Source organism: Archocentrus centrarchus, chromosome 21 (genome assembly GCF_007364275.1).
Source record: "Archocentrus centrarchus isolate MPI-CPG fArcCen1 chromosome 21, fArcCen1, whole genome shotgun sequence".
Lineage (NCBI taxonomy): Eukaryota > Metazoa > Chordata > Actinopteri > Cichliformes > Cichlidae > Archocentrus > Archocentrus centrarchus.
In genome coordinates this window covers 17,738,741-17,761,335 of record NC_044366.1, presented here as the reverse complement: position 1 = coordinate 17,761,335, position 22,595 = coordinate 17,738,741, and the positions used below count along the sequence as shown (strand labels likewise).

At 39.3% G+C, this 22,595-nt stretch overlaps 2 protein-coding genes across 3 annotated transcripts in view; both read right to left on the bottom strand.

Annotated features, from left to right (window-relative positions):
- Positions 1–18,461, bottom strand: part of myo3b (myosin IIIB) — an 81,110-nt gene extending 62,649 nt beyond the window's left edge. The window contains exons 1-9 of the mRNA XM_030759018.1: positions 18,358–18,461; positions 18,195–18,231; positions 10,806–10,989; positions 7,450–7,470; positions 6,632–6,766; positions 4,511–4,615; positions 4,135–4,234; positions 3,488–3,564; positions 2,674–2,819 (exon numbers count right to left, since the gene is read on the bottom strand). Of these exons, the coding sequence (XP_030614878.1) occupies positions 2,674–2,819; positions 3,488–3,564; positions 4,135–4,234; positions 4,511–4,615; positions 6,632–6,766; positions 7,450–7,470; positions 10,806–10,989; positions 18,195–18,231; positions 18,358–18,364 (812 nt within the window). The 5' untranslated portion in view covers positions 18,365–18,461. The remainder of the gene's footprint in view (positions 1–2,673; positions 2,820–3,487; positions 3,565–4,134; positions 4,235–4,510; positions 4,616–6,631; positions 6,767–7,449; positions 7,471–10,805; positions 10,990–18,194; positions 18,232–18,357) is intronic.
- A 1,228-nt stretch (positions 18,462–19,689) lies between these two features.
- ubr3 (ubiquitin protein ligase E3 component n-recognin 3) overlaps positions 19,690–22,595 on the bottom strand; it is a 47,798-nt gene continuing 44,892 nt past the window's right edge. For both annotated transcript variants that reach the window (XM_030757759.1, XM_030757760.1), the window contains 2 exons: positions 22,345–22,484; positions 19,690–22,037 (listed from right to left, as the gene is read on the bottom strand). In XM_030757759.1, coding sequence (XP_030613619.1) covers positions 21,920–22,037; positions 22,345–22,484 — 258 coding nt within the window. In that variant the 3' untranslated portion in view covers positions 19,690–21,919. The remainder of the gene's footprint in view (positions 22,038–22,344; positions 22,485–22,595) is intronic.

The following is a 22,595-nucleotide window of genomic DNA, read 5'->3' as shown; positions in this document are numbered from 1 at the left end:
AATTATCAAAACCTGTGACAATGAATCTCTTGGATTTCCCCATGAATTACTCTCACTGCCACTGAAGACTCAAAGGTGAAACTCATTTCCTTATTCACAAAGTCATAAAAGCCATTTTTTTTTCTCGTGATTTTGTCTGCACTGCCGCAGCAATGGGGAAAACATATATAAGATAAATGACATGTTAACAGAATCATTTCATGGTTCAACACATTTACTGTGATTTATAGCAACCTCTAAATCTTTAAGGCCCCATTTCACACTAAAAAGCCAAAATACATATTTTGATTGGAAAAGAGAAGGAGAAATGTCACTGAAATATTTGTTTCCAGTTCTATCAGCATTTGAGATATATTCATAAAGGCCAAACGCTCTAAGAAATTTGAAAGAATGATTAAAAACTGTCAAGTGAAATGTATAATATTATGGCTGGTGATTGATAAGGAAATATGACTGCAACTTGACAGAACCCAGCCATCTAGTACTGTGCAAAAATCTTGCGTGACCCCTCCTTTCTTTATATTTTGTTTCGAAGAAACCAGATTTTCTTATTTTTTGTGATCTTGAGCAGTAATTCTCCTCCTTTCTGAAGGTCTTTCAAAGTTTTCAGTCCAGTTCAGTTGTGGTACCTGACCATTTTAAGAGGAATTTTCAGTTTTTGTTAAGCCACTTAACATTGACCTATGAATCATTCATGCATCAAAAAGGCACCTAACCAAGGGAATGAACCAGTGTTGTGTCTACACATAACAGACAACATAGCAAAGAACCAATTTTCAATAGCATCTTTAGGCACTCTGTTAATAGCAGCCTGTCACAAAAACACATCATTGATTCCCATTTATTTAGTTGAATCTAAGAAAAATGTCAAAGATAACACAGTTTGACAGGCACAAAATAGTATTTTTGCACCAACGCTGTGATTCCCAAAGAGCTATTAGCCTAAAACTTGACATATCTCAGCTTAAAAAATCTGAGGAAACTGGACAAGCAGAGGACAAAAGAAGCAGTTGCAGGCCTAAAAATCAATCTGTAGTAGATGAACAGTATCTGAAAGTCACCTTAAATAAAATCCAGCAAAAGACCTGACACAGGACCTGAGAGATCCAGTTGGCCCTTCAGTTGATCGATCTACTGTTTACTGAAGCCTCATCAGAAATGGTCTCAGTGGAAGGGTGGCTGTCAAGAAGCCATTCTTAAGGAAGGGAAACAGGGAGAAAAGACTCAGGTAATGCAAATTACACAAGAACTGGACTGAAAATCAGTGGCAACAGGTACGATGGAGTGATGAATCCAAATTTGAAATTTATGTTTCAAACTGTCATCAATATATATTTAGGAAGTCAGAAGAGAGATGCAACAGTGAATGTCTACAGCCATTTATAAAAAAGCATCTGATTGGCAATGGCTTCATTTTTTTAAGCATGACAATGATCCCAAACACACTGCCAATGCAGTAAAACCATACCTGGGTAGAAAAACACACAATGTAGCACTATCAGTCATGGATTGGCCTCCCCAGAGCCCACACCTTAACATTACTGAAGCAGTGTGGTATAATTTTGACAGAGAACAGAACAAAAGGCAGCCAACATCCAAAGAAGAGCTTTGACTGACCTTCAGGAAGGCTGGAGAACTATTCCTGAAGACTATTTAAAGAAATTACAAGAAAGCTGCCTCAGAGAGTTCAGGTTGTGTTGAAGAATAAAGGTGGTCGTAACAAATATTGACTTTTAAGCTTTTAACCTGTACAAACTCTGTTCTTGTCTTATATACTGTAGATTTATGTTTGTACATGTTCCTGTAAATCACTGCGCATTTCCCAGTTTCCTCGCCAAACATAAAGAAATGATGGGTGGCTCAAGACTTTTGCACAGTACTGTAACCCCAAATTACTTTATAAAATCTTCCTCCAAACTCAATCTCAAAGCAAGAAAAAAGTTATAAATGTGTTTTAGTGGCAAAACCTGACAAAAATTTTACCCATGCGCTCTGCCATCAGCCATAATTTCTCTTATAATTATTTTACATTCTGGTTAAAATTTGGTGCTGATGAAATGCTGCGTTAGCTCCCATAATTCCTGCTACACAAGGCGTGCTCCCCAGTCTTGGCAGGGAAGAGATAATATTGTGACTGGGAGGAGGTGACAGCCTCATCTCAATGTGAATGGAGCTAATCACCAATGCAAATTGCAATCAGAAGGGGCATATCTCTACCTAACTGAGAGATAATTGCACGATTGTACTGATAACAAAAGGTCAACTGCGTGTAGCCACTAAGCTCTCAGATGATCATCAGGCACACACTGTTTCCAGCAGTGAATATTTTTACAGATTCAATCACTGCATTAATTTTAAGGCCAAACACTTCTATGTTTTTGATGATGAAGATTTTAAACATTGATTATTCAGCAGATGCGGCCTTTCAGATAGGAAAGTTGAAAATGCAGTACCAACTAGAAGCATGGAACAAAGCTTAGCAGTTCAGTTTTTATTTTCTAAAATTAAAGCTAAGAGAAGCCACTGTGATTTTTACCTTTTATTCTTTTGATTGTAAATTTCAGTTTAGCATTTTCCTCCTGACAAAAAGGAAAAGCTTTTTTATTTTTTTTTAAATGTCGTTGTGTCAACTGCCTCCAGCTGTGTGGCAGGAGCGCCCTCTACTGGACTCACCGTGGGATCTTGAAGAGGGCTTTAACTGGATGCATCTCAGCCAGAGGGGGATCACCGTCCGCCAGCTCGATAGCTGTGATACCGAGAGACCACACATCGCAGCGGGCATCATATGAGTAGTCATACTGCTGTTCACAGGCTATGACCTGGAAACAGTACACAGCAGGGACCATTTTAGACTGTCACTAATTACAAAATGCTTTTTCTTGCAGAGGCGTGAGATTAATTCACTTTGTATTTTTAGGTATTTTGCCAGATGGTGCTGAATTCAGAGTAATGATTTAAAGAAAATTATCTTTAAAAAAACAAACCTGGAAAATCCTCTTACTTACTGCCAAAAAAGTGGCAGCCAAGCTTATTTACAGCCCATTTAAACGCAAAGCACTGAAAGGCAGGTCAGTGCAGTAGCTGTGGGTATGAGCTTCTCTTTTCCACAGTCAATAATTATAACTGACACTACATTTTACAGCTGAGTTTATTCTAATTGCCCCTGAGGTCCCTCCCTACCAGCTCAATCACCGCACCTCATTTCTGCCAAAAGAGTAAGCCGAGGGGCCACAGACTCCCAGCTATTAACCTTGAGGCGACCTCAAGAGCTGCAGCCGTGGAGAGGAATAGGAGGGGAATACACAATGACACATGGGAGAGAGAGTCACACAGAAATAACTGAGGAGCCCTGTTTAACACCTATATCACGTTTTGCTCATTTATTTAAAAAAAAATAAATAAAAAATCCATCAGGCACTAAAATACATGTGCATGTTTTAGTGCTGCATTATTAAACATGAACATGTGTGCAGCCTTAAACTCTGACCTCAGGAGCCATCCAAAACGGCGTCCCGACTGATGTGTTTCTCCGCAGTCGTGCGCTGGTCAGTTGAGCTGAAACACCTACAGAAAATGTTAAAAGAAAATATAAATTTGATCTTACTTCATTTGTGTGAATTTCCTAAGAACAAATGACAGCACACAGTAAATATTTGAACTAATCAATAAATCCTGGCATATAATTTAGTGTGGCAACCTGCCAAGCAGCAATAATAATGGGCTATAATCATTTCAAATTATGTAGGACAGATTTTTATCAGCATGAGTCCACTTCATCTCCGTGACACAGAGAACATAAACATGCCTGGGGGTGACTCAAAGTCATTTGCCAGAGCAGCTTTCTTTTAATATGCAAAGGATCAAATAATGCAATTTAAATGAGCAATAATAGCCTTGGGCTAAGGCTACGGTCCATAAATTAAAAGATGTTATGGTGAGCCTGGGACTGAAGTGTGGGTTAAATGATTTATCCCGCACTTGTGTTTGCCTTCAAAAACAATGTTGCGAGGATGAGCTCCTGACACTTCCCAAAGATCAGTCACAAAAATTTTTTTTAAAAAGTCATTTATCTATAACGATGCCATTCAGAGAAAAGACTGGATTGGCTTAATTGCCTCTTTCAAAGATCATTACCAAAGTCGACCAGTTTGACTCCTCCCTCAGTTGTCAGGAGGATGTTGTTGCCTTTGACGTCACGATGGATAATCCGGTTGTTGTGCAAATGCTGGAGCCCCTTTCAAGTTAGAGGACAGATAATGCAAGGTGCTGCTGAGCATGAATCATGACACACCATTAGTAATTTATGTAAAAAAAAAAAAAAAAATCTGAATATGATGCATTAAAAGTTGAGCTGTACAAACTACATAAAAGAACTCCCACAGCTGCTCAGAAGGAGACACATTCATAACCGCCTGTCACCCCAGCTGAAAATAAATCGTCAGCACGCTCTCTGCATGTTTGCGTCCCACCTCCTCCCCACTATTTGCAGCGTTGCAGAGGGCCATCTTACCAAGAGGGCACTGCACAAGATGTATGAGATAACAGGCTCCTGCAGACGCTGGCCACGCATCAGCAGGCTTTTGATGAGTTCTGTGACAGAGCCGCCGTTGCACAGCTGGGAGGGAGACAGAGAAACTCCAGTGACTCGTCCATCACTCGCCACTCCAGATTATGATTCATGGGGAGAGCTAGCCCACACATACAAGTTAGAGAAATCAGAGCGGCATGATTGCATTGACATTCATGTAGGTGGGTTTCCTGGCAAACTGCGTCTTGGGTCAATGCTTCTAAAATACAGAAGAGTGACAAATAAAGGGGAAAACCAGCATAAAGTGTGTTAGTATGTTGTTAATGTGTTGAGTCACCACTTGCTGAGAGAACAGCGTCAATATGCTTTGATTCTTCAAGTCTGTGAAACTGCTGCCTTTGAACGCGAACACATCAGCCCAAAATCTCTCACAGGCTTTCAGATGAGTTAAGATCTGGTGACTTCTAATCAAACCAGTCACTGTGATCTTGTTTCATCATAGGGTAAAGGTGATCACTCAGAACACTTTACACTGATTTGCAGTGACCTTCTATCCAAGGCGAAAAGCCATGCCTGCATAAAAGACCCTCCTGGCATAACAGCGTCATAAGATGCCGTCACTGTGGGGGTTCAGTGGATAAAGTTTTTCCTTTCATTTGTCACCCATCTGTATTAAAAAGGGTTTCAGAGTTCTAAACCTCTATCTGGGTTCAGTAACACAAAAATGCAGCATTTTAAAGAGAGTGCCAATCAAAATGTCAGGTGAACAGAGTTATGCTTCTTTTTCTTTTTCAAATGATTTTTTTTTTCCTGCATATAAACATTTTTTTAGGGCTCATCCAAACATGTTTTTCTAAGTAGGTTTTCATTTACTCAAGCCATTTAATTGCCAAATTGTCAGGAAATAAGAAAAAGTAAAGACTTCAGGTAACATAGACTCTTTGTCATAACTATACATGGATTAACTGTGCTTACATGCATGATAACATGTTTTTCTTTCTCATTTTCTTTATTTTTGAAACTTGCAATGTTTTTATTGACTAGCAGTCTTCTTCCGTTCTGACATTTTCTACCTAGAAAGAATTAAGAGACATGGGTGGTCTTCGAGTTAAATGCCAGCTTCATTCACCATTACTGTGGTCAAATGGAAGGGCAAACCTAACAAACAAATTACATGTTTCCCACAGAGCCAAAGCAGACACATTAGCAAAAGCTTCCAAGAGGTGTAAGACTGGTAATAAGACCAAAACGTGCTGACTTTTCACATTATTGTTTGCACAGATTTAAATAGTGATAGAATATCATTGCGTTTTAGAGGGGCTGAGAGCCAGATTTAGACAGCTTCAGACAGAGCCAGGCTATCTGGCTAGTTTCATTTGCTTATGCTAAGCTGACTGGCTACAGTGTAGATTCATATGTAACCAACAAACATGAGGATCTAACTCTTATGGCTCAGTCACACTAAAGTAAAAATAGGAAAGCAACCTCCTTGTGACTAGGAAAAAAATTGGGTGATTGCACTGAATTTCTTTGCCATCAGAAACTGTTTGCAAGCAGACCAACTTGTCATTTCTGGGCGACCACTTTTGATCACAAGGCGACTGCACAGGTTGCCTGGTGAGAGGCAATCTGTCTCCTAAAAATCGCGGTCTAACTCGGACTGACTGCAATCACTCTCCGATTAGTGAAGCTTTGAAAATAACTGCCGACACACTGCATTCAATCTGAGCTTGTCAGAGCTAATGAGCACAAACAGATTGTATAATTGCCAACTTGGCCCCTTCTGATTGCAAACTGATGGCAGTCTGATTGCCGTTTTATCGCTGTCTTGATGGACCAAAGCCACTTTGACGACGGCAACTGACTATGTGGTTGCAGACCTGGTCCCTGCCTTCAACACAATGATTTCAGTGCAACGGCCAAAATAATTTTGGTCAGGCCACGATCCAACCACTGTTCTCCCCAGTGTGACTGTAGTATTAAGAAGAATTTCCCATCATGTCAAATTAATCATTACTGTGAATGACTATTAGCAGGAACACAACATATTATAAAAAAGTGTTGCAACACACGTTATACAAATATACATAATGAAGAGCTCACCTCCAGCACCAACCACAGCTGTCCACCAGTTAAGTTGTCCGACTTGTAAAACATGCCATAAAACTTCACCACATTAGGATGGTTGGGCAGGGACCTCAGAATGTTGTATTCTGCCTCAATCTCCTCATCCACATCCTTTAAACAGTACCAGCAAACAAGCAGTGTTTAAGTACAGCACGGAAAGAGATAAATCAACACTGTGATATGTTATAAAATGTGCATTTGTACTTAAATATTTCAGGCTGCGTTTCATTTTCAGTGAACTAGCCTACTATAATAAGAAACCTAAAGACAGGGTTATAAACTCAGCAGAAAAGGAAGGGATGGGCTGCTGTGCTGAACTATTTCTGGAAGCACTTTTCTATCAAAGTAAATCTCAGTGGGAGGGAAGATCAACAGTCAGAGAGGCAGAATTTCTCTTCCTGGATGTCTGAGTGATAGTGTCAGCAGCCTAATCAGGGAGAGGGATGGGAGAGGAGGCAGCTTCATCTTCATGGCCATCAGGGGCACATCATGGTGGATAGCGCTGCCAGGATGGGGACTGTTCCACCGACACAATCACAGGCTCGCCTCAGACCGAGTCACACTCCCACAATAAGCTGCCAATTCAGAGTCTACAGTATCCTTATCACACAGACAAATGGACAGTCGTACAGAGAGGATACAGCCGACGCAGGAGCTACACTTTCTGGTAAGAGTGCATTAGATTTAACATGACAGGAAATAAATGAAAAGGGGAGACGTTGATATATATCACAGGAGCGAGTACAAGCACAACTGCATCAAGATGGAGGGGGGGGAAAGTACTAGCAACTTACTCTGTTTGAATGGCTTGAGTGCTGAGACAAGTTAGTTATAAAGAAAAACACAATGGGTTGAGTTTTCTGTCACAGTTTTATGAGTTCTTACAAGGTAGAAACTTCCTCACACTAACAATAAAACTTACACTGAGGGGAAGTCATATAAATAATCTCGGATCAGTGGTTGTATTATATAATTCATCAGGAAAAACATGAGGTTTAATGTGCATAAAGCTAGCAGTTAAAATACATCTTTAAGCTGTGGCAATATGATTTTATTTCTACAGGATTAGCTAGTCAATAATGTACAATGAGCCAAAAAGACTATAGAAGAAGGTGCAGGCTCAGTTAAAGAAGGTATTCAGAATAGATTTTGAAGCGTGATTAAACCTGTTAGGATTTTCAGGTAGGTTTAATTATGCTTTCTTCTGTTTAACTGTGAGATAACACCTGGCAGTGCAAACACATACAGCATTACATCCGCTTGCCTTAATTTAAATCAGTGCTTCCCAGCCTATGGTTTAAGGCCCTTAGATTCAATTAACAAGACAGTCCACCATGCAAATGACTCTAGGAGGCTGCGTCTATAAACAGAAGCTCTTTGACGTAAATGCAAGCATGCTTCCTTCTCTTCATTGGCTCCCTGTTAAATCCACAATCAAATTTAAAATCCTTCTCCTCACATACAAGGACTTGAATAATCAGACCCCATTTTGTTTTAAGACCTCATAGTACCATATCACCCTAACAGAGCACTTCGCTCTCAGACTGCTGGCTTACTCATGGTTCCTAGGCTTTTTAAAAGCAGGATGGGAGGCAGAGCCTTCAGCTTTCAGGCCCCTCTTCTGTGGAACCAGCTCCCAGTTTGGATTCAGGAGGCAGACACAATCTCTACTTTTAAGATTAGGCTTAAAACTTTCCTTTTTGATCAAGCTTATAGTTAGGGTTGGATCAGGTGACACTAAACCATCCCTTAGTTATGCTGCAAGAGGCCTTGGCTGCTGTGTGTGTGTGTGTGTGTGTGTGTGGGGGGGGGGGGGGGGGGGGGGGGGGGGGGGGGTCCCATGAAGCACTATGCAGTGTATCATCATTCACATCTTTTCTCTCTCTTTCTCTCTGTTTATACGTCACTCTGCATTTAAACAGTGATCTCTGGCTCTCTTCCACAGCATGTCTTTTGTTCTGTCTCCCTCCTCTCACCCCCAACCAGTCGTGGCAGATGGCTGCCCCTCCCAGAGGCTGGCTCTGCTGGAGGTTTCTTCCTGTTAAAAGGGAGTATTTTTTCCCCCACTGTCGCCAAGTGCTTGCTCATAGGGGGTCGTTTGACTGTTGGGGTTTTTTCTGTATTATTGTATGGTCTTTACCTTACAATATAAAGCACCCTGAGCTGACTATTGTTGTGAGTTGGCGCTATATAAATAAAACTGAACTAAATTTAATCAAATTGGTAAGTTTTATAGGTCCACCATTCCAGTTTTGCATGCAAACATTTACTAAAAGAAAAAAAAATGAACTCCCCAGCTATGGAACCTTGCTATCTGTTTTTTCGCGATACATAATTCTAAATTTTGGATTATCATCTCAAAATTTCCACTTAATAACTCAAAATTTCAAGCTATTTTCTTAATTTTGAGTTATTTTTTCTGAAGCTTGAGTTAGCAAGTTCAAATTTTGAGATAATAACCCAGAAGTTTAACTTATGGATGACAAAAAGGTGTTTGTTTTTTTCTTTCTTTTCCAGTTTCTTTTTTCAGCTAATGCTGATGAGAAAGAATGAATGGTAATGAAATATGAAAAAAACTGACCTGCTGGTGTTAAATCAAACATTCAAGTGTCAAAAAAAAAAAAAAAAAAGTAAAATGCTCAACTCTGGAGCAGAAGTAAACATGTTTACACCCAGGTGGAAAAAAATGTGTTTTTATCTCCAATTATTCTTTCAGGACACCCGCAAGGGGACGAATTCTTCCATAACTCACCTGTTTAACTTGTATTAAGGCGTAAAGTGTGGTTGCTTTGAGCAACAGGTGTTACCTAAACAGGCAGTCTTTTAGACCTCACCTCAACTATCTTTGTTCATATTTAGAGGATTTGTAATGGAGCTTATTCATAAGTTCAATAAGGAAGATCTGTATTCACTCATCTGCCTGCTTTCCTGGGTGTTCAGGCTTCTAGTCTATTCTTTGCATCTCTCCTCTGTCCCACGCTGTCAAACTCATTACTGGCATCATTACTCTAGTCCAGTCATTTTCTTTCCCACCTTGTGCGAGCCAGTCAGCCTCTGTTCTATGTGCCTTTCAGACACGCATCCATGCAACCCAACTCTTCCTCATGTCTCAGAGCCCTATCAAAGCCTTTATCTTCATCCTCATCATCACCAGCATCCTAATTCCTATCACTACTGGGTCTCCGTTCCGCTGTGATGGTTTATCTGAGTCTAATCTCAAATAGCTTTTATTCAAATTCTGTATCTGAATAAATCATATTGCTTTTTCCAAATAATCTCTCCTTATTGAAATGCAATTATTTGACAGTTTATCTACTAACTTCACATCCAAGAAGTCTGTGCTCCAGGTTTAGTGAGTGAAATTCAGGTATTTTATTTATATTTTACTTGGCCTTAATTTGTATATTACTTGGTCTTAATTCTACGCTGTATATTCTAAGTGGTTTGCACATTCACCTAACATGCAACAAATCCCTGGTTCAAAACCAAGAGGACGCAAATCCCTTGGGGGTTGCGTCAGGAAAGGCAAGTCAAATATGTGGCGCCATCCACTATGGCAATAAGGGATGACCCAAAAGAAGCTTTATGTGGTCTTAATTAACATGCATCTGTGTCTGAACAATGCACCCATACAGTCTTCAGATACATCTGGCTCCAAAAAAAAAAAAGCAAAAGCTCAAATCTACAAAATATATTAGTCTTTAATAGGATTTCATTACCTATTATATAGTCTAAGGGTATCACAAATGTTACGGCAGTCAGTTGAAGAGAAATTCAACAGATTTTTTCTGGATCATTTTGATGTTTGCAAACATTCATCTTCACATAGTGTCATTTCAGAATGCCATAAGCCAGATAAGCTGGGAACCACTGAGTTAATAGGTACTCATCCACAGAGCTAGCTCTTCTTTCACAACAGTCAAAATAGCTTAGGGTCACCATTACCATGCTGCCAAACAGAGCATAGGCATAAACTCATACACCTCGAGCTTTCTGACATCATAAATACACAACATTACATTTCTGCAAAAATAAATCAGCCTGAACAGATACTGTATCTAAACCCTAATCTGTTCTATGACAGACTGCTAACTGAAAACAGATAGCAAGAAGCTGGCTCCTCCAGTAAACGCGCTTTAATCTGACTTACATTGATTGGGTCCAGCACTTTCACTGCTGCCTGACTCCCATCCTTTTTGTTGGTCACTCTGTAGACTTTGCCGTACGTTCCTTTACCAATGGTTTCCACTATATCCCAGTCACCTGATGGATCGCCCAGGGTCTCCAGGCCAATCATGCTGGACTTGTAGGGGTATAGGCCATACAGTGACCTCCTGGGGGATAAAAAAAAATTCCAAATCACTGATGTTTTGAAGTCTAGGACCATACCAAGATTAAAAAAAAAAAAGAATCTTCAACAATTTTGTAAAATTCATAGAAACCAATGGAAATGTTATATCCCTTAAAGTGTTACTCTTTTGTCCTACAAAAAGAAAGCTTATTGTGAATAACAGTTGAACCCTAATGTCACACAGCAGAAATATAATTAAAATGTATAAACTGTCTGGAAACCCCTGTGCAGGTAAAGCAGTCAAAGTACATTTGTTCTCTGAGGCCTTTTGACGGCATTCCACCAGGAGAGCCACTAACAGGTTTGTTAAAACATGACAAATCAAAGAAAAATAAGATGGAGAGGACAGCACTGTACTTACATGGCAAGTGTTATTTTCTTCTGACTCATCAGGGCTGGGAAGAATTATAACTAAAGAGTCTCTGGTGAGCATAATATAACAACACCAATAGCAACCGGAATGGCTTCCTCAGGAGGACCGGCAACAAGTGGCATTTCCCACATCTACTGAATTAGCGCTCTCCACAGGGACCTTGTCACTGCACGCTAAGAAGCACAATCTTCTAAAGATCAGTCGGATTGGTCAGAGATTAACTTGACAAGTGCTGTCCTGAATGAACACTGAAGCACAGCCACACCTCCAAACAAACGTGTTTTATACAACTATAAGTGATTTACATGTCTTCAGCTTATTACAGTTATAAAGACTAATGATCAACAGGGATGGAAAATACCAGTGTAAATGTAAGTCATCCTTATAGTCAACATGTGATATTTCTATGACAAAATACAACATATATGACCAACGATGCAAAGGACTGAGTGTCAAAACAGCTGAAAACAAATAACATGATGGATCAGGAAGTTATACTGCCACATCGGGATGCATGAATCATATTTTTTAAAAAAAAACATAATCCAGATAATCGTGATGGAGACGGATGTTTGTGAACAATCTCACAAATGCTCCTCTTGTCGTAAACCTGTTATGCATCACAGAGGTTGTATGACCCTGAGAAAGGCAGGGAAGTTAGCAAATTGATGGGAAAAACAGTGAATGATGTTAATCCTCAGGAGGCGCAACTCACACATGAGGGCAGATTTATGAAATGTTGTGCATGCATCGTGAGCGATGGCATGCTAACAGATATTAGATGGATCTACCGCTATTCTGTGGAGACGCTCATATATGCAGCACAGAGAGATGATTGATATCCTTTGGAGTGCCCTTCAAGCAGCTGCATGTGACAGCAGCCAAGTCAAAGTAGCTTTTGTAATTATGCATTTATATGCCATATATTTAAATATAAATATACCAAATCCCTAATATGCAAATCCACTTTCATCTGCAGCTGCAAAATAAGCCCAAATCACCCCTCCACCACCACACTTGACAGCTGGCATAAGGTGTTTGCGTTGATATGTTGTTTGATTTTCTCCAAATGTAGTGCTGTGCACTGCGACCAAACAAATCCACTTGTGTCTGGTCTGTCCAAAGGACACTGCTCAAATGCAACTCTGCAAACTTAAGCCGTGCTGTTCTTTTTAGAGAGGAGAGGCTTTCTCCTGGCAACCCTTCCCAACAAGCCATAGTTGTTCAGTCTTTATCTAATTGTGCTGTCATCAACTTTAACATTTCACATGCTAACTGAGGCCTGTCTAAGATGTAGCTCTTGGATTTGATTTTTTTGGCAGTTTTTCTGAGCATTGCACCATCTGACTTTGAGGTGAATCTGCTGGGATGTCCACTCCTGAGAAGATCGTAGCATTTTGTTAAAGCACACCTGAATGCCCCAGACCAGCAAAGTGCCAAAACTTCTGGTTTTATAGGGGTGATCACACTTGTTGATGAACAGTCAATCGAGTGCATTTGATTAGCAGCAGCTGGCTCCTACTTACCCTCTTAATTCCTATGGAAGCAGTGAGAGTGTACTTAGTTTTTCACAGGACTTCACAGAGTCCTGTGAAAAATGTTTTCCACAGGACTCTAACTTCATGTATCAAACTTGTGTACTCTGAGGTAATAAGGGCAATACTTTTTGCAGGAAACAATCCAATAATGTGCTATATCAACTTTTAAATTACCCTATGAAATATACATACTAATGGAATATTATGTTGATTGTTATGATTATGTTAAAATATAAACTTCAGGCAGACTGTTTTACATCTATCAAAATGTAATATGCAACATGGTATCCATGGTAAGGATTCACAGATACCAATTAACAAATACTACTCATGAATGTGAACTTACTGAAATCATTTTCTGTTGTTACTTCTGGGAATGTTGTGTAGCCAACTCTCACTTTAATACAATTTCAACAAAGACCTGCAACAGTGAATTAAGTAAAGAAAATAATGGGCTAACATTTACTATTTATTTATTTATCTATTTGTCTTATCGCATTAGGAATTTATCATTTGAGATAGCCACCTTTTTCACAAATCCATCAAAGTCTGTAAGAGGAGAGTTTTTTTACCTGTTGTAATCTGTAATCTGTAATATGTTGTATCTCGTCACATTGAAAGTTTGTTCGCCCAGATAAATGGAGCTCACACTGTTGGACTTTACTTAAATAGCAGTACAGACTAATTACAGTCATTCACCTTGAGATTTTAGGATGCCGAGGGCTAGTTCTGGTCCTTTCTCATGTGTCGTGCAGCAGCTACATGAAAAACATCAACTGTCACCTGTTGCCAGCACACCTTCATCGTCTTTTGTAAGAGACAGCTCATATTTCTTGACACTAGCTTTTGACTCACGTATGTACAATGATACAACATTTTCCTGCAACTTTAGTTGCGTAGCTGCAGACTATATGCATGGGATTATTGTTAAATGTACAATTCCTTCTAGCAGTTAATGTGTAAAAAATTTATTTTTAGAACTTTTAAAAAAGCACAAGCTTTCAAAACAAGAGCACAACTACAGCGGCTATAATCTCAGCTGGGCTGAGCAAAAAAAAAAAAAAAAAAATTTACTTTTTTAACAACAAACCATCACAAATATTCCACATGACAACTCGCTCACATGAATCTATTTCTGAGTAATTTAAGAGTAATAAAAGTTCACAAAACTCACAAAACTGTGAGACATACCTGTTACTGTGAACGTGCTTGATGCTGCCTCACGCCAAAATGCTCCAGGCTAAGTTATGCCATTCTATAGGGATTAATAATTCACTAGTAATCTGCCACCTGATCCACAGTGCTGTTAAATATTCAGGTGGCAGATGTATCCACTCATAATGGTGGCTGATATGAAACATCTCCTGTTGCAGCCCAGTTACCAGGAAGTCCATGACAGTTTCTAAGTCACATGATTTCTGCCCATCTTCCTTTACACATCAACCTGCTGGTGCTTCACTCATTCAGAGAGCTTCTGCTGCCCTAGTGTCTTCTGCCCAAGCAGAATGACAAACATCTCCAGAGCCTTTAGAGGCAAAACATTTCCCAGACTATGAGTATATGATACTACAAATATGAAGGTATTTCAATTGTTTAGTTTAAGTGTAAGTGTTTCAACTGAGCCTGGATCTGTATTCTGCAATAATAACACTTCGTGGTTGCTTTGAGTTCAAAACTCCAAGCTGAACTTGCTCCAAAAACATAGGTTTCCAACATTTTTCTGGCATCTTGTACACTGGGAAAGTACAGCAGCACCCCCCCCCAAAAAAAAAACAAAAACAAAAAAAACATACAAAAACAAACAATGTGATTGTTATTGTAATAAACTGATTAAGAAGACTGACAGAATGTTTGTTTAATTCATTAGACACAACATAAGCTCTCCTTTTTTGTACTGACACAGCTAAAACAGTGGTTCCAAATAATCAGCCTTTCATTTAATCTTCTTGGCATTTTATTTCCCAACAAAGAACAAAAACCAATCTGAAAAGAGCTTTTCATCTTTAGCTGACCTGACGATAATTTGCAGTCAGGTGCAAGCTATGATGAGGGATCACAAATAGATACAGCGCAGTTTTATAGCATCTAAAGGCAAAAAAAAAACAAACACACAAAAAAACAGGCTGGGAGGCACTGAAGTAGAAAACAAGATCAGTTTCTTGATTTTTTTTTCCCCTGCATTTAACTTGGCATGTTTGCTAAAGTCAATATTGGCATAATAGTTACCATGAAAGCAGACGCAGACTGGAGATTTAAATTATACAGCGTGCATGTAATAGCCCAATAAAGGACCAGGGTTAAAAATAGCAACAGCTCTAATGCCTCTGTGCAGTGGAGCATCAGTTTTACGCTCTGTATTAGAACTGTGTTAAACTGCATAGTAGATGCTTAATAAAAAAACAATCTGAATGAATACATGCAGACTTGTTTGAGCACTTTCTTACTGCCAGAAAGTAACGAGAATTTCTAAACACTTCTCTTTAACTCGGCAGGAGATCCACTGAAATAGCGCCTTAAGAACAGGACACCAATGCAACGCTCAGGTTACCCTTTGTTTACCGTGCTTTGTCAGCACACCTGAAAAGGGGATGTTGTGTCTGGTGCTGAAAGTGCTGCTCAGTGCTCTGACACTAAGTAAAAATAAAAAAAATAAAAATAAAAAATATAAATATAAATAAAAAAACAAATTTTCTGGGAAAAAAAATGGGAATATATGTCTAGTTACATGGCAATTATTGTAATAAAAATCCTGCTCCGCCTTTGCTATTCAGGTGGACTTTCTGTGCATCTACAAAATGCTAAATGTAGGTCTGAGGTGGAACAGCTGCACAGGATGTGACCAGCTGCAGCACATCTTTGTCACCAGAAACAGTACAGAGTGAAAGCGAGTAATCTAATTTTCTGCTTCCATCAAACTTGCACAATTCCAGCCTCTATGGCAAAGCCTTATGGGAACTCCACTGGGTAAACCCCTTTGGTAAGTCTATGACGAGGGGGGGAAAAAAACCAAACAAACTATAATCCCTTTTAAGGGGATATGAAGAGGCTTTACGGTAAACCTCCACTAGCCACGAGTCAGGCCTGAAGCACTTTGCCCTTGTTCTCACGCTGGAAGGCCGAGCAGAGACAAGTGCATTTATTTTAAACATTAACACTTTTAATCTTTGCAGTGCACCTGCATGATTAATAATCTCTAATTGACATCTTTGGATACACAAACCATCAACCGCATTAACAAAAAGGCAGCAGCAGCATCTAAGTAATCAGTCTTAAATGAATTATAATTTATCGTTTATAATTAATTCTAAATTAATCTCCGTCATCTAATCACAAACATCACAGCTGTGGCACTGTGACGGATGCAAGTTTGTCAACGCTCCTGTTTAAATGCAACAAAACTGAATGAGAGGACATCTGCAACTGTAACAGGAAATTTACATTTGTATTGGCCAATAGTGACATTCAGTTCATTATTAGACCATTAAACCTTCAAGGGACTGACGTACCTAATATTTGATGTCTGAAATTATAACCAGGTTTGTGGTTAACAGAACAGAAGGGCTTCTGTGGATGTAGGATTAGACTTTAAGTATTGGCCCATACTTTTTAATCCTTAAATTCAGATGTTTTCAGTCCCAGTTCCACAGGTGAATAAAATCAAGCATCAGCCATGCAGTCTGCCTTTACAAACATCTGTGAAAGAATGGGTTGCTCTGAAGAGCTCGTGGTGTTATAATAGGATGCCACCGTTGCAACGAGTCAATTTGTGAAATCTCTTCCCTCCGAGATATTCAACGATCAACTGTAATTGGGAATACTGCAAAGCGGAGAGCATTTGGGAACCACAAGGAAACCCCATAAATTTACAGAGTGGGGTTGCCGAGTGTTGAGGAGCATAAATCGCCAACACTCTGCTGACTCAATAGCTCTGTATCGCCGCTGGCATTAACATCAGCACCAAAACTGGGTGCTGGGAGCTTCATGGCATGGGTTTCCATAGCTAAGCAACTCCTGTAAATATGTAGATGGCCCAGTACTTTTTTTTTTAAATTACATTTAGTGTAACTTTAATAAAGTTACGTATTAATTTATTATCTACTGTCAGGTCTTTAAGTGTTTCACACAGTGTTGCATATGTACACCAACACACTTAGTTTTAAATGATGGACTCGGGATGTGATTTAAGTGCACACTTTGAACTTTAATTCCAGGAGTTTAAAAATGGGTTTAGAAACATTTTTACAGTCCCCGCATTTTCACATGCTTTACAGTAACTGACATTAGCCATGTTTCACCTGTTTCCTCATTATTCTATGACACATTATTGGCATATGAAGTCTGGAGCTGATTACAGGCGTTTTAACTTAGTAGCTGTACATAAGAACATTTAACATGCAGGCACTAAGAAGTGCCGGTCCAAGTAAAGGAGACTATCAAAAGGCAGAAAAATATCAAACTGACCTACTGGAGAGACAGGAAAAGACTGAATGCAGTGGTGAGCTCAGAATCACTAGATTACATTAGATGCCAGATCAGAATTAGTGGGAAAACATAGAGTTCTAAAACAAAATGCTTTAAACCAATTAAACCTGCACCAAATGATGGGAAAAGACAAGTCAGATGGGCTCGTGATCCAAAGCAGACTCCTTTAAAACACAGAGAGGGAGTGTGGCAGCACTGGCCTGTATGGCTGCCAACTGAACTGGGTCACTGGTGTTTATTGACGAGAAGCAGAACAGTTTCTGAAGTGCGCAGAGATATACTTCCTGTTCATCTTCAGTCACAGCATACTGTAAGGGCAACCCAATGCTTCTTAAGTCACCTGACCTCAACCCCATTGAGCACACCTTTCACTCACTGAAGACAAAACTGAAGACAATAAAAGGTCTGGCAAAGCCCATCAAAGAAGGAAATTCAGTGTCTGATGATGTGAATGCGTTTCAGACTTAGTTAAACATGGAACAAATGTGCATTTAAACAAAAAGTTCCTAAATGCAATAATTTAATGCAATATTTTTATTAAACCTCAGTTCACATCTTTATGGCGCTGTAAATCCATTGTGGTAATGAACAAAGGAAAAAAGGTTGAACACTGTGGTCAAATTTGAACTAAAGTGAGTGTATTTTAACCTTTTTTTCTTCACTGAATGCTTGCTCATGTACAGTATTTCACAGGGTGAAGTAAGCATAGTGACACCAGAATGGACGACATCCAGGTTTAAGGTGCAGGGCTGTGCATTTTCAGCCGACCTACAGATTAAGAAGCTTGTTTCCTACCTCGACATTGTTGCCGCCGTTTTTCCATCTCTGCCATCTGCAAAGCAACAGGAAACTGTTTAAGACATCAGATGATCACTGCAGAGATGTCTCCATATCCTTGTCAGAGTTTAATAAAAGCTTAAAGCACACTTTTGAAATCAATTCTTTACATGCAGCTTACCGTCCATAGCAACATATGCGAAGTGATTTCCCTGTTTACTCAGCAAAGGACTTTAATTATTAACAGTATGGACACCTGAGCATGTTGTCCTGCAGACCGGAAGCGGTTAGCTGGATGACCAGTATCACCTCACGCTCTACATACCTGCACCACAGAAAAAGGAGGAAATGTCGAGTGATGCCCGCCGGAGGACGGCCTGTAACAGCAGCATCTCCCGGCCCGACACTGGTGGCACGGTCTCAGTTGTGTCCTCAATAAAAAAAATAAAAAAAAAAAAAAATTCTCAGCCTGTGCAAACTGCTTTTTCTTTTTGGCCTAATTGATAGAAAAGAAAGCCTTTGTGTGACCATTGGTTCTTACCCAGAGGGCCTCAGACCAATTATCCTGTAAATGCTCAGTCACGTGGCAAGCGAAACCTCTTTTTCAGAGCACTGGACTGAAGACCACTTGGAGCAGTGCAAAGAGGGCTACTTGTGTGAAAGTGTGGGTTTAATTATTAATGGGTGAGTAGTGGAATTTAATATATATTCAACTTTTTATAGCACCTCTTTTCTTGTAGAAAAAGTTGTCCTGGCATTCATATAGGTGAATATTAGGTGAACATTATTGCAGACCAGTCAGCCCCCAGCACTCACAGTGACGGCTCTCCTAGATGGCAGCAGCCTCCCACTGCAGGACAGCAGGAACAAGACTGTAAAGGTGCCCATGAGCCAAAGGCTGAATGAGCATGTGCAGGATTTTCTGCTCTGGCTCAGAGGTGCATGTGTCATAGCACATTACCTCTACAGATCACATTAGTAAAAAGAGGCCGAAGATATACCAAGACTAGATAGAAAAGGGGAAAATATTAATGTTTTATAGAGCTTAATCATTACTAGTGAAGATCGGGCTCCTCCCATTAGAGCTCATGAGAAGTTTGCCAAAAAGTACGTCATTTAGTCCTGTCGCAAATACTTGATAATGTGTAGATATAAAAATTGTGAATATATATACACGTCTTCCCACAGTGCAACAAGATGAAGGTTACTGGCATTTGACAAAATGAGCTCACAAATGTAGCAAAAACAGAACCAGGATCCATGGCCACTTCATTAAGTACACCTTCAGAATCACTTCAATCTTCTTTCTTCCCCATTCTGAACTTCAGCAGGTCATTTTCAACATGTCTACATCCTTAAATGAATTGAGTTGCTGCCACGTGATTGATTAGATAATTGTGTGAACGAGCGGCTGAACAGCGGTACCTAGTAAAGTGGCTGGTGAGTATACGTATATAATAGACAATTTCAATAACAACAAAAACAGCACTCAGAAAACAAGACAAGACACAGATCACTGTGTTTATATTTTATTCACATATGTTACATTTTGCATTAAATGTCCAAGTCACACTTTCTGGTCAAACTCAGAAAGTTTGAGTCAGCACCTACAGTAATGTACTGTATTCTCTCACCATTCATACAGGAAAACACACAAAAGCTTTCAGTTACAATTTACACCCATCATTGGCTATTTGGTTGCGGTCATTAACAAAGTGGGTACTACAAAAATTAAACAGACAGGAGAAACTTGGTAAACACAAAAGCAGCATGCATGAATTTCAAGAGGAAGTTTTTCAAGTGTTGACTTGTTCCTTAAAGATTCTGCGATGCAGCATGATGTGGCCCAGCATTTCAAAACCACACCAGGGATATCAGCTGTGTGCTGTAACTCATTGAAAATAAGCATTTTAAAAAACAAACAAACAAAAAATACAGGGGCCTATTAGACATTTGTCTGTCATTTATAAATATACTGGGGCATTGATAGATGCTCATAACAACAATTAATTCCTTTAAGCAGCTTTAAGCACTCAGTGCACAACAGTTTTTCTCAACTCCTGTGCCGAGCTGATGTCAGAACCGCAACTCTGAATGTGAGATGAGGAGGCGGAGCATACAAGTATTAGGTTTTGTGAAAGGGGGGCTAACAAGCCATGCTAAAACAGCTTGTTATAAACAGATGACGAAATTATAATAAATAAGGGCTTTCTATTTGCTTGTGAACTGCGAACAAGTAAAGTTTCTCTAATGGAGTCTCTGAATTAAAATCAGGGAGCTGGAAATGAGCATAATAGGCCCCCTTTATTCTTGCAGGCACGGCTGGATGAAATTTCTCTTCCCAGAAAAAAAAAAGAAAAAGAAAAAAAAAAAGATGATAAGCAGAAAATAAAATGGCTAAGACACTTAAATAATAGTGGCTTAAAGGATGTCATGCACAGTGTATAACGGATACTCAAGCTTGATAGTCTTGCAATGTTGGAATGCAACTATAAATTACAACTACATGATGCATGATGTATAACAGATAGTCGTTAATAATAATAAATGTTCTGTACTGCAGTTATGACCTGACAAAAGCGTAAAGGGAAAGCCTTTTCTGACAGCACAGAAAGACGAGTGATGAGTACTGGAGTTTCTTCATAAAAGCAACACACCTTCCACTGAGTTTCATATCGAGAGAATACTCTGACAGAGCTGATGTAGTATTTTTGCTCTCATATGGCACTCAGGACACCAGATGTGCAGTGACATTTCCTTAACAATGTTGACAATGAAGTTTAGACAGCTCACTGTCTTAATGGTGGATTTTGAGTTTCTTCTTCTTCAGAAGAAAAAGAAAAAGCGTGGAAAGGGCAGCACTATGAAAAGTGTAGTGGGTGTAATTTGGTGACCGCACACCTCCTTAACCATTAAAGTGAATTTGAGTCAACATTCCCAGCCATCTATGGTAAATCCAAAGCACAACCTTAGAAAAAAAAATTCTTCACCAAAGTTAAAATTCATTACTTGAACGACAAGCAGCAGCATTTATTTAAATATCTAAAAAGTATTTCAAAACAGCAAAAAAAAAAAAAAATAATAATAATAATTCCTGAGGATGGATTGCAACTAGACCCATAAAAGAAAGAGTCTTTGCTTGTTAGCAAAAGAAACTCTAGTGTGTTGATGGGTGGACTTGTCCTGCCTACCATCACCTGTCAGCAGACAATGAGTGCACACTGCAGTAACATTGCTATACGTATCAGGAGCTTTACACTCATGCCAGCACAGCAGAGCACATTTTGATAAATAAAAAGGGATATGTGTTAACATCAGAAATGGTGGTAAAATAATCAAACTTTGCAGGGACAATCAGCAATTCCTTTTTTTTTTTTTAACCAAATAAACTGGATAGTTTTGTTCCAAACCAATTCAGTTTCTGGGCAAAGTTGTGCTTTTTTTTTTTATAAAACAAAACAAAACAAAAAAACTTTAATCTCACCAATTTCTGTTTTTCCCTGTAGAAAAACCACACAATAAATCACTTGAACACACACACGTGTTAATCTTTAGGCATGACTGTACACCAAACTTCACATAAATCAAGGCTGTGGCAGAAATACCCTCACTGGATGTTTGTGTTTATCACAGCAAGAGTTCCCAAATATTTTGATCAAGGCAGACACATAAGCCAGAAAAAAAATAAAATAAAAAATCTTCTCCATCATGGGATGTGGTTTTTCAGTGGACTTTGGAAGATCTTAGAGTCCATTATAGTGAGGCCCCCAACGCTTATTGATGTGATCAAAGGTGTGTGAAACCCACTGTTGCTCCAACACTCGATACCGCTCCTCACATAAGAAGAGAGGCTTGCCACGACTGGAAAAATGCCAGAGGGGAAAACAAGAGTGAGAGCAGCAAGGATTGAAGGAGAAAAAAAAAAAAAAAAAAAAAAAGAACTGCATCCCAAATTCATACTAGATACTAAATGTAATAAGGTTTTATTTTTATGTGATTGTACTAGAGTTGTTGAAGAGTTGTTCTAAAGAATCTAGGCAATTAATAACAAGTGGTAAGTGTTGAGTTACACAGCATTTGTAACTGAATTGGGATTGACTATAAAAAATGTATGAAGAGAGCTGTATACAGGTTGTGTCCTTCATGACTGCGTGTTTATATGTCGTACCGTAAATCCCGATCTTCCTCTCCGTGAGCGTCGAGGTAAACAGAGCCCCACAGACAGAAACGGTGTCCACGGATGATGATGATGACCGAAGCATTTATCAGCAGAAAGATGCCTGTCGCAGCGCCACAGTGTTGGGAGTGCTATAAAGTGACATACAACCAAAAAAAAATAAAAATAAAAAGTTTTGAAAAAGCTGATAAGATTAACAAGCAGCTATGTAAATTCTGCACGTCGGGCCTCACACAGAGTGC